This window comes from Ruditapes philippinarum, unplaced genomic scaffold, assembly GCF_026571515.1.
Source record: "Ruditapes philippinarum isolate M1 unplaced genomic scaffold, ASM2657151v2 ctg4575_1_1_1_1, whole genome shotgun sequence".
NCBI classification, from domain to species: Eukaryota; Metazoa; Mollusca; class Bivalvia; order Venerida; family Veneridae; genus Ruditapes; species Ruditapes philippinarum.
The window spans coordinates 116,639-131,705 of NW_026857800.1; the positions used below are offsets into that span (position 1 = coordinate 116,639).

The window sequence follows — 15,067 nt, forward strand, 5'->3', positions numbered from 1 at the left end:
TCAAAAAGTACAATGTAAACATGAATCCTCTATTTATGTTTTTCTATTTTACACAAACTTCACAAGAATCATATTGAAGTTGACCTTCACCTTCATATTCAAAGTGAAAGTAGGACTGATGGTAAACATAATTTAAGTTTGAAAAAAAGTTGTTTTCATAAATATGATTAGATGAAATTATTTTTGTTTAATTAGAATTAATTCTTTATGACTTCAATGCTGTTTGTCAAAGCAGAAATCCTAGCCAGTAAAATAATACTAGAGAACGATTCGTTCCACATACAATTCGCCCTAAAGAAAACGTGCTTATAGTTGATAATATTGACACCAACACACCATGTTTTATAACTTTTGTCAAAATATTCACTTCAATTTTAAAAAGTATTTAGTTGAGATAAGCGAGAAAAAACATCAGACGATTTTGAAAATAAAAAACAATTGATTAAAATTTAACCTACTAAGTCAAAATATATTGACGTGCCAAAGCTAGATTCTACGTTACGTACGTAGAGGTGAGATATTGCCCAGACACAAAATAGCACAATTTCTCATCGCGCAATACAATAAGTTGGACTAAGGCTAATGATAGGTTGGGTTGAAAGTCAATATATACAATTTATTTGTCAACAATAATAAAGCAGTTAGTTATAATTAATCTTTATTTGTATATTTTTATTTTGTGAGTTTATACAATCTGGAACACACCTTATGTAGATCTCCTGCCTGTGGTGCTTCTAGACTGCTGATCACACTCCATCATCAGTATGGTGATCGCCATCATTGATATTTCGGCCCTTATCCATGTATATCTGCTGGCGAGTGGGCCCATAATGTATTAATTACGGTGTGGAGGTTGATTGCTTCTAGCTCATCTCCTTTCATCTCGGCCACAGCCAGCTAGACACATGCTCGCCAGCTAGACTGAGCCTCTGGATTGTCCTATGTCTATCCCTTCCAGTGGTTCTGATCGCTGTCATCAGTCGGCACACAGATTGTGAACAGAACCCTCAGACTCCTACTTCAATAGGAAACAGCCATGTATGCCAGCCTTTCTGTCTGCATTGATTGAGTAGCTCTGAATACTTTGCTTTCTTCCTGTCGTAGGCCTCTTCACATCTTGTCTCTCAAGGTACTGTTAACTCAATCATGATGAGTTTCTTTCCTATTGCAGACCACAGTACAATATCCAGCCTTAAGTTGGTCTGGACAATACTTAGGAAAACAAGCTTCTTGCTAAGATCCACCTCCTTGTTCCAACCTGTTGTGCCATCTAGAATTGATGGTTGGTGTGGCGACTGTGTCTTGGCAGTTTCACCCGGTTTCACAAAGTTGATGTGACAAAGTTTGGGGTTACTTTGTTCCTTTTTCCTTTCACCTTCAAGCCAGTCAGCCAACTTCCTGAGGGCATTGTCATGACGCCAGTGGTACATTCCCTGTGTCAGTGCAGTTGAACATGAAGAAAGAACATGCTCCAGAGTGCCAGGACGATCACACAGGTCACATACAGAATCCGTTTCAAGTCCCCACTGATGGAGATTAGCTGGGGAAGGTAGGAGGTACAAAGGATAACCGTAATGGTTCATAATTCCATATGTCTTCCCATGTCAGCTTCCTGTCTATGGTGTTCCATGTAGTCCATGCTCCCTGTGCTGCCATCTATACTGCTCTAGCCTGTCTTGCACTCTCCTCTGCCCCCCTGACTTCTGCCTGAATCATGGCATGTCTCCTCCTGTTCTGCCTGGTTCCACAGGGGTGTCTTGGTAGCGCCAATTCCTTGTCTTCCCACAGCAGTCATTCCCTCAATGTCCTTGAGCTTAAGTGAGCTTTCAGCCTGGTTAACGGTCTCTGATGCTGACCAATTCTGGGTTACAATCCCTGTTTCCCGGACTTTTTCATTTGGGGAATCTCTTAGGGTGAACACCAATCTTGTCTTCGTTGTCTTGAATTCCTCTACCATTTAGGGAAATGAGAGTTGAAGCAGATTGCTTTTTCCATACAGCCCTACACTGGAGAAACAGGGTGGTATTCCTAACCACTTGCTGAGTTGTCTGCTTGTAATCCTCTCTAAGGCTTCAATTTTTATGCTCCCCCGAAAAATTTCGGGGGAGCATATAGTGGGCGCCTTGTCCGTCTGTCCGTCCTTCCGTCCGTTGTCTTGTCCGGAGCATAACTTAAAAACCCTTGGAGATAATTTGTTGAAACTTCATACAGTGGTAGAGGGCATTGAGGGGGAGTGCAGTGTCAAAGAACCATAACTCTATTTTGCCTGGTTTTTGAATTATCTCCCCTTATAGAAAAATCTTGTCCGGGGCATAACTCAAAAAACTATAAGAGATATCAACATGAAACTTTGTAGGTGAATAGATCTCTCAATGGGTAGATGTGCAGTGCATAAGAACAATAACTCTTTTTGTCCTAATTTTGGAGTTATTGCCCTTTGTTTATTTTAACACTTTGAACATTGTCCGGAACATAACTCTAAAACTATAAGAGATATCAAGATGAAACATTGTAGGTAGATAGATCTCATTGAGTAGAGGTGCAGTGCAAAAGAACCATACATCTGTTAAGCCTCATTTTTGAATTATCTCCCCTTTTAGAAAAATCTTGTCCAGGACATAGCTGTAAAACTATAAGAGATATCAACATGAAACTTTGTAGGTAGATATATCTCAATGGGTAGATGTGCAGTGAACAAGAATTATAACTCTGCCTTGCCTAATTCTGGAGTTATTGCCCTTTGTTTATTTTTACTTTTTGAAATTGTCTGGGACATAACTCAGAAATCATAAGAGATATCATCAAGAAACTTTGTAGGTTGATAGATCACATTGATTAGAAGTGCAGTGCAAAGAACAGTAACTCTGCCTTGCCTAATTTTGGAATTATTGCACTTTGAACTTTTTCCAGGGACATAACTCTGAAACTACAAGAGGTGTACTTTCTGTGTCCAAAACCTATTCGGGAAGCATCACCCGGCTCAAACCGGGCTCTTGTTACACTTTGAATTTTACCCGGGACATAACTCTGATATCATCAGGAAACTTTATAGATAGATAGATTTCATTGAATAGAAGTGCAGTGCAAAAAAAACATAACTTCGCTTTGCCTAATTTTGGAGTTTTTGCCCTTTGTTCATTTTTTTTATACTTTCCTGTGTCCAGAACCTTCTCGGGGGAGCATCACCCGGTTCAACCGATTGTTGAGCTTGGTATCTCATACAGCATCATAGGTCAAATTAACCTTGGAAGTAAGGCATGGTGGTATAACCAGGCTTTGAACTTCCCAGGAAGATTGCTGCGGTCTATTTTCTTAAGACGGTCTTCTACCTGGTTTTCTAGCTTCTTCACATTGTCACCATCTTGCAGGCTTGTACAGAACCACTTCCCTAGGCACTTGATTGGACTCTAAGTGATTGATGGGATATCCTCATTCTGTACTCAGAGAATGAAACTATCTGTAGTTTAGTCATTCTTGATAATCAAAGATCTGGACTTAACAGCCTTGAATTTCATTCTAGCCCATGAAGCAACATCTGTCAGGACTGCTAACATCCATCTCACCTGTATGTGGGTGGTTGTGGTGAGAATGAGGTCATCCATGAAACCTTGGCTGGATGGCAAGTAAATCCCTGAATCTGTCTTAGGTCCACAAGTCTCTCTAATACAGGGTTGATTCATTAATTCCCATGATAAAGAGTACCACTTAAACTGTACATCCGGTTACCATACCTTCTCCAAGTTTTGTTCCTTTGTCAGCAGGTCACCAACAGAAAACCAAAGTTTGATGCCATCCAAGTAGCTAGTGATGATTTTCTGCACATGATCTGGGACGTGGTAGTGTTGGAGGGCTGTGTAGATCAGCTGGTGTAGGATGGAACCATATGCGTTAGCTAAATCAAGCCAAACTACTGTGAGGTTCTTCTTCCCTGCCTTTGCCTCTCTTATGAGCTGTGAAATGGTGCTTGTGTGCTCTACACAACCTGAGAACCTAGGCACTCCTCCCTTCTGGACATAAGTGTTGATGTATTTGTTGGATGTGAGGTAAGATATATTACTCTTCTTGCAAGGATAGCAAAGAAAATCTTCCCTTCAACATTGAGTAATGAGATGGTCCGGAACTGGCTGATGTTCTTGGAGTTTTTTTCCTTGGGAGTAAAAATTCCCTCTGCTTCCTTCCAGGCATCTGGTATTTCACCTTTCCTCCAAACCACCTTGAGAAGCCTCCATAACCTTTTCAGTAGAAGTCGGCACATCTTATACACTTTGTATGGGATGGCGGAACTAAATCTTGCTTTCTTAATGACCTCCTTTACTCCGTCCAGTATTGGCTCTGTAGTTAAAAGTTCAATCTCTGGAAGTGCTGTTGGGTCTTTGCCTTCACTGTCACCTAATGCATTGTTTCTACTAGCGTCGAAATGGGTCTTGTGAAGGTATGTTTTAACCTCTTCCAGCAGCGCTTCAAGAACATCCGATTGCTCTTTGCCAAGTAGAGTTCTTGCAAACTTGTAGGGATTGGCTGTAAACGCCATTCTCTTCTTGGCTCGCTGTCAGGCCTTCCTCCTTGTATTTTCGGCTTTCCCCAGAGAATTCAGCTCTACTTGTGCTGTGTCTCTCAGCTGAGATAAACCGAGTCACTCTAACGATGAGCTCTTCTGTTATCTTTGCTTCAGCTGACAGAGTTCCCGTCTCAGGTTCTCAATGCGTTATTGCCGTCTGTTAGGTTTTGGAGCCTCCTTTTGCTTCCTCCACTCCAAACCTTTCTTTTGCTACAGATTAGACTGAGGTAGAGAGGGTGGGTAGCTTCTGGTCCACTGCTCCTTGCATGGATATCTCAAGGATAATATCCAGGTCATAGTCTAGGAGTTTCCATAGTGTCTTGTCTGATGCCTTGGGCCACATAATCCTTTGTTTCCTTTGATTAGTGGCAGGGTCTAGACGGGGTCTATCCAGAACAGCTAACTGCTCTGCTTCTTGGCTGCAGTGTCCTTGAAGCTTAAGTAGTTGTAGGAGAGGGTCTTCTTCTTCCACCTCTCAGGGTCATGAGAGGCATCGTGTGTTGTCTCAAAAACGGAGAGTTCCTCAACACTGTGGATTGAGTCCGAATTAGTGTACTCCTGCATCTCACTAGTCAAACCGACTGAACGCTGTTCTCGAGGCCTCACTCATTGACACTCACTCCGTCTTGCCTTGGTGGATTCGTAGACCTAGTTGGTTCTTACAAACCTTTCCGCATTTGCAAGAGACTGTTGTTTCAGGTGCTGTTTTCATAGTCGATTGTGCGGGCCGCGTCGATTCCATGAAATCCATCCAATCCATTCTCAGTTGTCATCAGTCTAGTCGTTCCTAGAAGTCACTGAAGGTCCAGTTGTTAGATGAGTTATATACAATCTTGAACGCACCTAATGCACATCTTGAAGGTCTCCTGTCTATGGTGCATCTAGATTGCTGATCAACCTCCATCATCAGCATGGTGCTCGTCGTCATTGATATTTCGGCCCTTGTATGTGTATGTTATCTTAAAAAAAGATTAAGAAATTAAACAAACAGACGTATATAGGGTCATTTGTCATTGAAATATTTACTTTAGACAAAATACATGTAAGAGATGAAGCCTGATGGAAAGTGTCTTAGTTACTGGATTTGGAGGGTGTCTGGGTTGAAGTATCTTCGAAATTTGAGGGATGTCAGGGAGTTGAAATGTCTTGCTCCCACTGTCATAGCTTTTGGTAAAGATCTGGAAACAAAATGACCCCTTGAAGCATTAATAACAACAAAATTACATGAAAATTGCAGACTTGGTTTGATTGAGTCTGTACATGAGGGATAATGAATAAGTGCAACATCCCCAGGCCCTAATAAGCCTAATTACCTGGGAGTGAAATATCTTGTTCCAATATAACCATAGGCAATCCTAAGAATTTAATAAGTGAAATAAAGAAGGTACATTGTATCATTAATGAAGGGAAAGGTTTTAACACCACTTTAATGTTTAACTTTAGGTCTCCCTAATTTTACACATGCATTTACATTTGTATAGATAAACTTTATAAAGATACATGTATTAAGCATCCAGGGTTTTTCTCTCTATATTGGGAAGAGGCCTTAAGCCTCTTGATTTAGGGAAGAGTTGCAAATATGGGAAAATTAAAACCTTGTTAAAATTAGGATTTTTTGGAAATCTGCATGATTTTAAAGAAAACTCAATCAATTGGGAAGAGATCTCATTTAGTTTTATTGCAAAATATATCATAATTATGTTCCCCACCCAAGAAGATGAGACATATATGTTGGTTGGTCAGTCTGTCTCACATTGTTTTCAATCAATAACTTGAGAACGCATGAGCCCATTATCCTAAAATTAGTAAGGTCTTATAAAAGGTGTATACATGTAGGGCTTTGGAAGTAGATGACCCTATTGAGTTTTAGGTCAAAGGTCAAGGTTACATTGCACTTGTATGCCAACTGGTTTCCGACCAATAACTCCACAATCCATGGGCCCTTGGCCCACAAACTTTATAGGTGCATGGGTCTCAGGCGGGTAGATGAACCCTATTGATTTTGGAGTCAAAGATCAAGGTCACATTGACATTATGTGTCGAAAAGGTTCTTAACCAATACTTTGACAACCCATTGGTGTTGGGCTTTCAAAGTTCATTGGTCATGGGTAGTAGATGACCTCTTGATTTTGGGGCTGAGATTCAAAGGTCATGGTCACATAAACCTTGAACACCAAAACAGTTCCAAGCAACATTGCATGCAACTTTGGACATGCTGATGAGGAGGACATGCATATTTTACAAACATCTTTTGTTTATATATTTTCTGTGAGACATTAAAATATTTACTGCATATTATTTATTTACCAGGGTACATTTGCATAGAAAATTTGTCAATTTGTTCAACTGGCAAGAAGTAAAATGGCAAGATGGTTTTGTTAAAATTTGGAATCATCTGTACACAGAGTGTTTTTACAAAGTCTGCTGCAACTGTAACTTTAAATTGTTTACGAAGATACACATCACAACCAGTCAAACCAAAGAAATTAAAAGCAGAAGGCTTTACAGTAAGTATGGCAGTATTTTATATAACGATTTTCACTGTTTTCATCAATTTAAAGATGAGTAATTATTATGTTTATAAAAAGAATAAGATGACATTTATTCAAAATAAATAGCCTATGTATTATGAATAAGATGCTTTTAAATTGTTTTTAGCTCTATTTTTTAGCTCAGCAGAACCAAAGGTTCAGGCTGAGCTGATTAGTATCAAAGGGGGATGCTCCGGCTTCCATCGTCATGCATCAACAATCGGCTTCTTCTCTGAAACTGCTAGGCAGATTCACTTCAAATTTGGTCTGTAGCATTCTTGTGACAGTCACACTAAAATTTGCTCATGTCATTTCAATTGGCCCATTTTAGGGGTCAACAGAGCTAAAAATAGAAAAACCTTTAAACACCTTCTACTACAGAACTAATTGATGGATGATCTCACCAAACTTTGTAGCATTTTTGGGTAGTCTTTTTTGCTCATATTAATTTGATTGGCCCCTTTTAGGGGTCTTTAGAGCTAAAAATAAAAAAAACCTTTAGACATCTTCTTCTAAAGAAACTAATTGATGGGTGATCACCAAACTTTGTCTGTAGCCTTCTTAGGTAGTCTTTTATCAATTTTGCTCATATTAATTTGATTGGCTCAGTTTTAGCTAAAGCTAAAAATGCCTTAGGTCATGGCATTTCTTCAAATTATTGTTTAAAGATATTCTACGCTCAAATTTGATATAAGAAAATATTGACAATAGATAATTTCCAACACTGAAAAGCAGTTGTTTCTTGTGAGGGACTCAAGGCCATCATGGCCCGCTTGTTTGGAATGTGGTTGTGGGGTATATGGCATTATGTCTAGTGTTCTTCTACAGAGATATAATATTACACATATATAATTCCTACTTTTCCAGGCACGTAGTTGAGAGATTTAGGCTTTTTTTTTTGTCCTCTTTTTATCTGTTACGAAATAATGATGATAATATTTAATTAATTTAAAATTTTCTATTTCAAAACAGAAAGATTTTTTCGTGGATTTTAGAAGAGTTCAGGTAATCGCCGGGAGAGGTGGTCATGGCTGCATCTCGTTCAACAGCGAGGCAGGAAATGAGTTTGCTGGACCGGATGGAGGAAATGGCGGGAATGGCGGACATGTTATCATTTCATGTAACGTTTCAAAGTTTAAATTCTCATTTATATATATTTGGCAGTAAAGTTTTAAAGAGAATGCAGGGAATTGAGCGTTTTATAATGCCAAAATAATAAACTATATTTTTTCAGTTGATACTGGTTAAAGTCACTAGGCAATAGGGGTGCATATATGTATTTTTATATAAATCAACAGTTTTTGTATCAGAAAAAAAAAAGAAAAAAAATCTTTGAAAGACATATTCTTGCATGCAACCATTTCATAGATACATAATGCTGTTTGTTATTTATATTAATTACTATATTAAATTAGAATGGAATTGATAATTTATCTTGAAGGTACTGGGAAAAGAAACTCACTGGTACATTTGAAGTCACCAATGAAAGCAGAGTCTGGTATAAATGGGAGAAACTCAGACAGACATGGAAAAAATGCTGAACATTTTTATAGTGAGGTAAAAAACAACAACAGATAATTGTAGGCTTGTTTATTTGTGAAATGATTACAGATTATCTAAAACAGCTCTGTTACTGGAAAAGTCCAAATATTTTTTTATAATGCATGACTGTATTATTCTGTGTGTAGCTCAAATGTGACAAAAATGGTATAATGTAGCTTTTCTACACCATTTACATTATCATTGATAGAGGCCTAATAAAAGAAAATTTCTTACACCTTTTTAGCAAAGAAATCTTGCAATGTATATGAAGGCATTTACTATTTGTAAATGGCAACATCTTTTCTTTTCATCTCTTGTACTGGTAAATTGATCATAGGACATTGTTTTATTGACTGCACAATGTTTTATGATTGATTTAAATCCTGTTGAAAGCAGATGTTTTATTTTGAAAAAAAAAGAATTACAAAAATGTGTTAGGAAAATGTTTATTTGATCATTACTAGGTACCACTTGGAACAATAATCCGAGATGAGGAAGGGAGGGAACTCTGTAGTTTAGAATCAGAGAGTGAGTATTACATCATAGCACGAGGTGGTGCCGGGGGTAAAGGGAACAAATGTTTTGCTACGAGTACAGACACAACTCCAAGATATGCAGAGGAGGGGGCACAAGGGGAAGATAGAGTTGTCTACCTTGAACTGAAAATAATGGCTCATGCTGGTTTGGTATGTTATCATTATTTGAAATTCTAAGAAATAGTATGAGATTGATAAAAAGACTAAGCTTAGTTGGATACTCTGGAGGTGTTGCTTACTCTCTATGTGTCTAGGACTGCAGATAGAGGGACAATTGTCAAGACTTTTCCCTTAATCTGTTTGGAATTGGATAGCCACTGCAAGGGTTACTATTCTTTTTTAAGCTGAAGGTGATGATGATGATGGTGATGATGACGATGACGATGGAGTTACAGTTTAGATGCTGACTAGATTAAGTCACTTGCTCCTGAAATCGATTGTTTCTCTACAACAATTTGTGAATTATTGTCTGACAAAATAATGTATACAAGATAGAAATAATGAAAATGTAGTATATGTATTATATAAAATATGTCATATGCAAGCAGAATAGTCATGTGATATGATCTTATTTGGTTTTTGATCTGTTTTTAGATTGGATTTCCAAATGCAGGAAAATCAACCTTATTGAGGGCCATGTCCAGAGCCAGGCCTAAAGTGGCCCCTTATCCCTTCACAACCCTTCAACCTCATGTTGGTATGGTAGAATATGATGATTTTGTACAAGTATCAGGTTAGTTGTACTTTTCTATCATGGTCCCTGCACATAAAACCTAGATTTTCTACATCTATAACAAACTAGTGGTATACAAAACTTTCCATGTACAGTTAACACTATCATGCTATATATATAAGATTTTGCAACTCAAATATATAGGTAAATTCTATTAAAAGAGCATTTGAAGTAATTGCTGTAATAATAGGAAGCTTTTAAGGCAAATAAATCTACAATTATGTGATTTTTTTTCTGATGATACATGTAATAAGTTTTTTAATGCTAGATACTTTGTGTTTATTGCAGTTGCTGATATTCCAGGACTTATTCCCGATGCCCACAAAAACCGGGGTTTAGGTTTTCAGTTCCTGCGCCATATTGAGAGATGTATGTGCTTATTTTATGTTATAGATTTGTCGGTGGAAAATCCCTGGGAACAGCTAGATCACCTTAAGCATGAGCTAGAACAATATAAACCTGGCTTGTCAGAACGGCCCCATGCTGTCATTGGAAACAAGATGGATCTTAAAGTCGCTCAGAGTAATTATATTGAGTTGCAAAAACGGACTAACCTACCATTGTTCCCTGTTTCTGCAGAGAAAAAACTTAATATCAAACCTGTATTAATTCATTTAAGACAACTCTATGATAAACACAATCCTTCTAATGATCATGGCTGAAAAATGTTTCATTATTTGGAGAGTGTTTCTGTTAATTATTAATGACTGAGAATAGTTGAGAGGCATATATTATGACCAGCTCTTGTTCAAGTAATGGTGAAAGTAAATATCCTTACAAACTTAAAAAGTACTCGTGTGCACATGTTCTTCATGTGCATGTAATTAAAATATGCTGTACATGTATATCTGGCCCAGTTGTAAAGCCGTAAATTCTTGTGCAAAAATCGGTAAATTCTTTTGCAAATATCAGTAAATTCTTTTGCAAATATCAGTAAATTCTTTTGCAAAAATCGGTAAATTCTTTTGCAAAAATCGTGGCTATCTACCAAAAATGATAACACATACTTGAGGAATTTAATTTTATTTCAAATTTTATGAATAGATTTTTTTTTTAAATTTCGTGATTTATTAACAAAAACTGAATAAGATATGTACATAGATCAAACAATAAGTTACAAAAACAACAGCTGAAAGAAAACAAAATCTGTCAATGAAAGCATTTTATTCAAAATAGTAAGTTAAATTCATTTTATATACATGCCTATTAAATGAAATATAGATACCGGGTATATACATGTTTATCGGTGATGTAAAATCATAACATACATATCTCACTGTATATCTTTCCATTTTTAATAAAAAATAGATAGTAAAAAGAAAAAAAAATTGTTCTGTTTTTTTGTGAATATTAACTACTGTAACTATATTCCAAAGTGAAATGTTTATATTTTCATCTGCTTAATGCATATGTATTGATTCACAAAATTTCCAAATATTTAGCAAACGATTTTCCATGTTCACCAAAAGTCACCATCATGTGATGATATCTTTTTCTAATGCACCAGTCTAGAGTCGGGTCAGCCTGTAGAACAACAATACAGTCTGACTAGACTCTATACTTTTGGTTCCCTAACTTTCATAAACATTACATATAAAAAGAGGATATTTGTTTTTGTTTTGCATGTAAGATTGAAATATATTTCACTGAGTGAACTCCAGATGCAATATTTTCAGGAGTGTCGTAGGCCTGTAGCCACAAGTGAAAATAGAATAGCTGGTTTATCACAAATGAAATATATTTAAATCTTATATGTAAAACAAATAAAAAATTCTTTTTATTTCATGCTTTTTAAGTGATTTTAAGTATTTTATACTAATTTTGCGGCATAACGTCGCACATTTTTCTGTATGACATCATGACATCACATCATCAATTTTGGAATATAGTTCTATTAAATTTCTCTAATTTTGTTACATTTTTAACATGATGTATGATGGCATCGACTTCCTTTTTCTAAAGAAGCAAATTTTACATATGACTGCTTTTATTTTTTTATTTTTTGCCTGTTATTCCAATTAGTTATTGGCATCGACTTCCTTTTCCTAAAGAATCAAATTTTACATATGACTGCATTTATTTTTTGCCTGTTATTCCTATTAGTGATGACATTCTTTTCATTCAGATATAGTCCGGCTTACAGTGAAAATTATATTTTATAATTTTCATTAGTGGTTTATCAGAATATAATCATCTGATATATTACAGTAAAACACTGGAAAGCATGAAATAAAATCATTTGTTAAGTTTATATACTAAGTTGATAAAAAATTATCTCAATTTAAACTATATACATATATTTTACCACATATATACAATGTACATGTATTACCACAGATTACTGTTCTTCAATATATACATATTCAGCCATAGATTAGTTCAATACATGTTACGCTATATACATATATACTATATACATCAATAATATACCTTTTAATATTCTGCCTAAAATACACCCAAGTTGAGTAGATCTTACACTAGGGCTGTCATTGAAAATCATGATATCGAAATATTATCGATAATGAACAATCTATACAATATTGATTCACAATTTAGAATATCAATACAATTTAAAACCCATTTCTTGTAAAAATATCACTCTACTTTATGTAAAGGGAAGAAGTAACCTTTCCCCCATTTTTCTTTGCTAGTTTGAAGTCTGGATTTAATTTTCAGGTCTTTAAGATATGATAATAAGAAAACTTACTTTCTTTTGGTATTCTGTGCTTGTGATGTATGAAACAAGCTTGCTTACACCATGATATCAGTTTATTACACATATTCAAATGTACAAGCTACTGAATTTGATATATTGATATATCATCGATATTCAGCTTTTTTTACAATGATATTTCCATAATTGATACAAAATTTTACATCAATGACAGCCCTAGCTAATACAACTCAATGGAAAGAAAAACCGGTATCATGTTAAGAGACAAATATGGTACCATATATGGGAGTGCTGGACTTTTTTTATCAGATGGTTCCCATCTTAGCTGTGCATTATGTAGTATTTGGAAAAGGGAACCTATACTACCGATGCCCTGGCCACATTTACAAAAATGATGTATTCATCAATCTTTCATTCATTTCTTGACAGCTGTATATTTGTTTGTGTAATAACTAATAGAAATTTAATAAATTCAATCTCTTTTTGTCTTAGAATCATGGGTAAATATAATCAAAGTAAACTAATTTTGTAGTAGCTATTTGAGGTCATTTATTTCAGTACTCGAAGCTTGTAAAAATTGATGTCTCGCTCGACCTTCAGTCTTGCAAGATATTAATGTTCCATCACTGCTCCTAGCAAAATACAATGTCTCAGAAAGCTACTACTACATATGCAGAGATTACATTGCTATATAAATGTAAAGCCAAATATTACTTTAATACATACAAATGACTTTAAAATATACATGACTGTATAAGTACAGTTTACTTCAGACAGTACTGCTGGTTAAACGAAAAGAGATCAAGAATTAGGTTAAACAATATTCTATATCAAAGTAATTAACATGGGAATTTAAATAAATTATTATCATCATAAAACAAGTATATACAATATATATAAGTAACTCTTACCTTAACAACTATTTACATATAAATCCAACAATTTATCAACACTGTTTAATCAGTCAGTAACAAGTATGAAATAATGCTTAGTTTTTGCCCTGTATGACAAGTGAATTCTTATGGAATCCAAAGTTATTCCCCTTTGGTAACAAATTGTAATTATTATACATAGTTATTGCCCTTGCATAATGTTAATTATCCAGATCAGTTATTGCCCTTATGCTGTCTCCTTAGATTTGTTCACTGACCATTGAGCATATGTCCATAACACGATCCAATGGATTCGACTTGGACAAAGAGATAGCTGGAGACATTGGGCTTGTACATGCAATCTGAAACAAACAATGTAACAGTGAGAGAATATTTTAAAATTGAATGTAAATAACTATTTCAAAGCCCAAACTGAATTTGTAAACCAAATACGTGTTAAAATTATTACATTTCATTGTGACAATCTTTTACTCATTATACTTTATATCATTTATATGATCATGCTCTGAAAAATAGTGCACATACATGAAGAATCTATCAATACATTTATGATGAAGTGAAACAAAAAATACAATCCTTGTCAGAAGATTCATTATGACAGAAGAATATATGACTTCTTATCTTTGTGAAGTTTTTTTTTTTTTTTTTTTTGGTTGGGTTTAACATTGCACTAACACAGTATAGGTCATATGGTAACATTCTGGCATTACTGGTGGAGGAAGAACTCAGTTGCCCCTCCATGCATTATTTCAGGCATGAATGGGCACCTGAGTAAAACCACAAATGTTCCGTAATTAAGCTGGATAGCTTCCTCACATGAAATAATTCAAAGTCCCTGGCAAAATTCTAACCCACACTGGTAAGGGGCATGTGGTTTGAAGTCAAATACTTTTGCCACTTTGCCAAGGACGCCCCATCTTTTTGAATAGATTCAACAAAAGAAAGATAGATAGTTACCCTGGTGAGCAGGTTATTGGCTTCTGTATGAACAATAGTAGCTGACACTAGTAAATTATTTATAGACTCTCTCTCCATAGTGAAATGTTGGCCAAAACCCACGACTACATCAGTGGAAGGTTTGGGTCCTCGTTGATGAATATATCTCTCAAGAGCTTGTCTGAAGTAACCATGGAGATCAAATACCAGCGTCTCTTCATCTCGTTGAAGTTTTATAATCTCACAGCCTTGGTTTATTGTAGGCTTGGAAATGTACATTCTACATCTGTGAACAAAATAATAGAAAATCTGTTAACTCTAACCCTGTTATATGCCATGTAAGTGATTTAATTACAGATATTCTTTATATTTGGAATTGTCTAGTGTTAGATTAAATTGTTTCCATAAGTATAATGCTTGAATTTTCAAGACAACAGTACGGAGTTGTAGTAAACAAGGTCATAATCTTATATCCATTTTCTTAACATGTTTTTTAACTAAGGCCTTGATGCAACATTTTTAAAATTTTATTTTGGTTGGGTTTTATGTCGCACCGACCTAGTAGAGGTCATATGTTGACTTTCCAGTTGTACTGGTGGAGGAAGACCTCAGGTGCCCGTCCTCACATTATTTCAGGTACAAACATGCATCTAGTCTTACACAT

The 15,067-nt window shown here is 35.7% G+C and overlaps 2 protein-coding genes across 7 annotated transcripts in view; one reads left to right on the forward strand and one right to left on the reverse strand.

The window, feature by feature from the left end:
• On the forward strand, positions 1 to 10,918 carry LOC132751104 (mitochondrial ribosome-associated GTPase 2-like). The gene is made up of 7 exons (XM_060741223.1): positions 1 to 121; positions 6,869 to 7,065; positions 8,062 to 8,209; positions 8,531 to 8,646; positions 9,096 to 9,317; positions 9,762 to 9,900; positions 10,189 to 10,918. Exons 2-7 carry the CDS (start codon positions 6,928 to 6,930, stop codon positions 10,560 to 10,562), a joined length of 1,137 nt encoding a protein of 378 aa, XP_060597206.1. The 5' UTR covers positions 1 to 121; positions 6,869 to 6,927; the 3' UTR covers positions 10,563 to 10,918.
• The window catches only part of LOC132751103 (interferon regulatory factor 4-like), a 26,086-nt gene continuing 21,926 nt past the window's right edge, over positions 10,908 to 15,067 (reverse strand). For all 6 annotated transcript variants that reach the window (XM_060741217.1, XM_060741219.1, XM_060741216.1 and 3 more), the window contains 2 exons: positions 14,425 to 14,689; positions 10,908 to 13,808 (listed from right to left, as the gene is read on the reverse strand). In XM_060741217.1, coding sequence (XP_060597200.1) covers positions 13,707 to 13,808; positions 14,425 to 14,689 — 367 coding nt within the window. In that variant the 3' untranslated portion in view covers positions 10,908 to 13,706. The remainder of the gene's footprint in view (positions 13,809 to 14,424; positions 14,690 to 15,067) is intronic.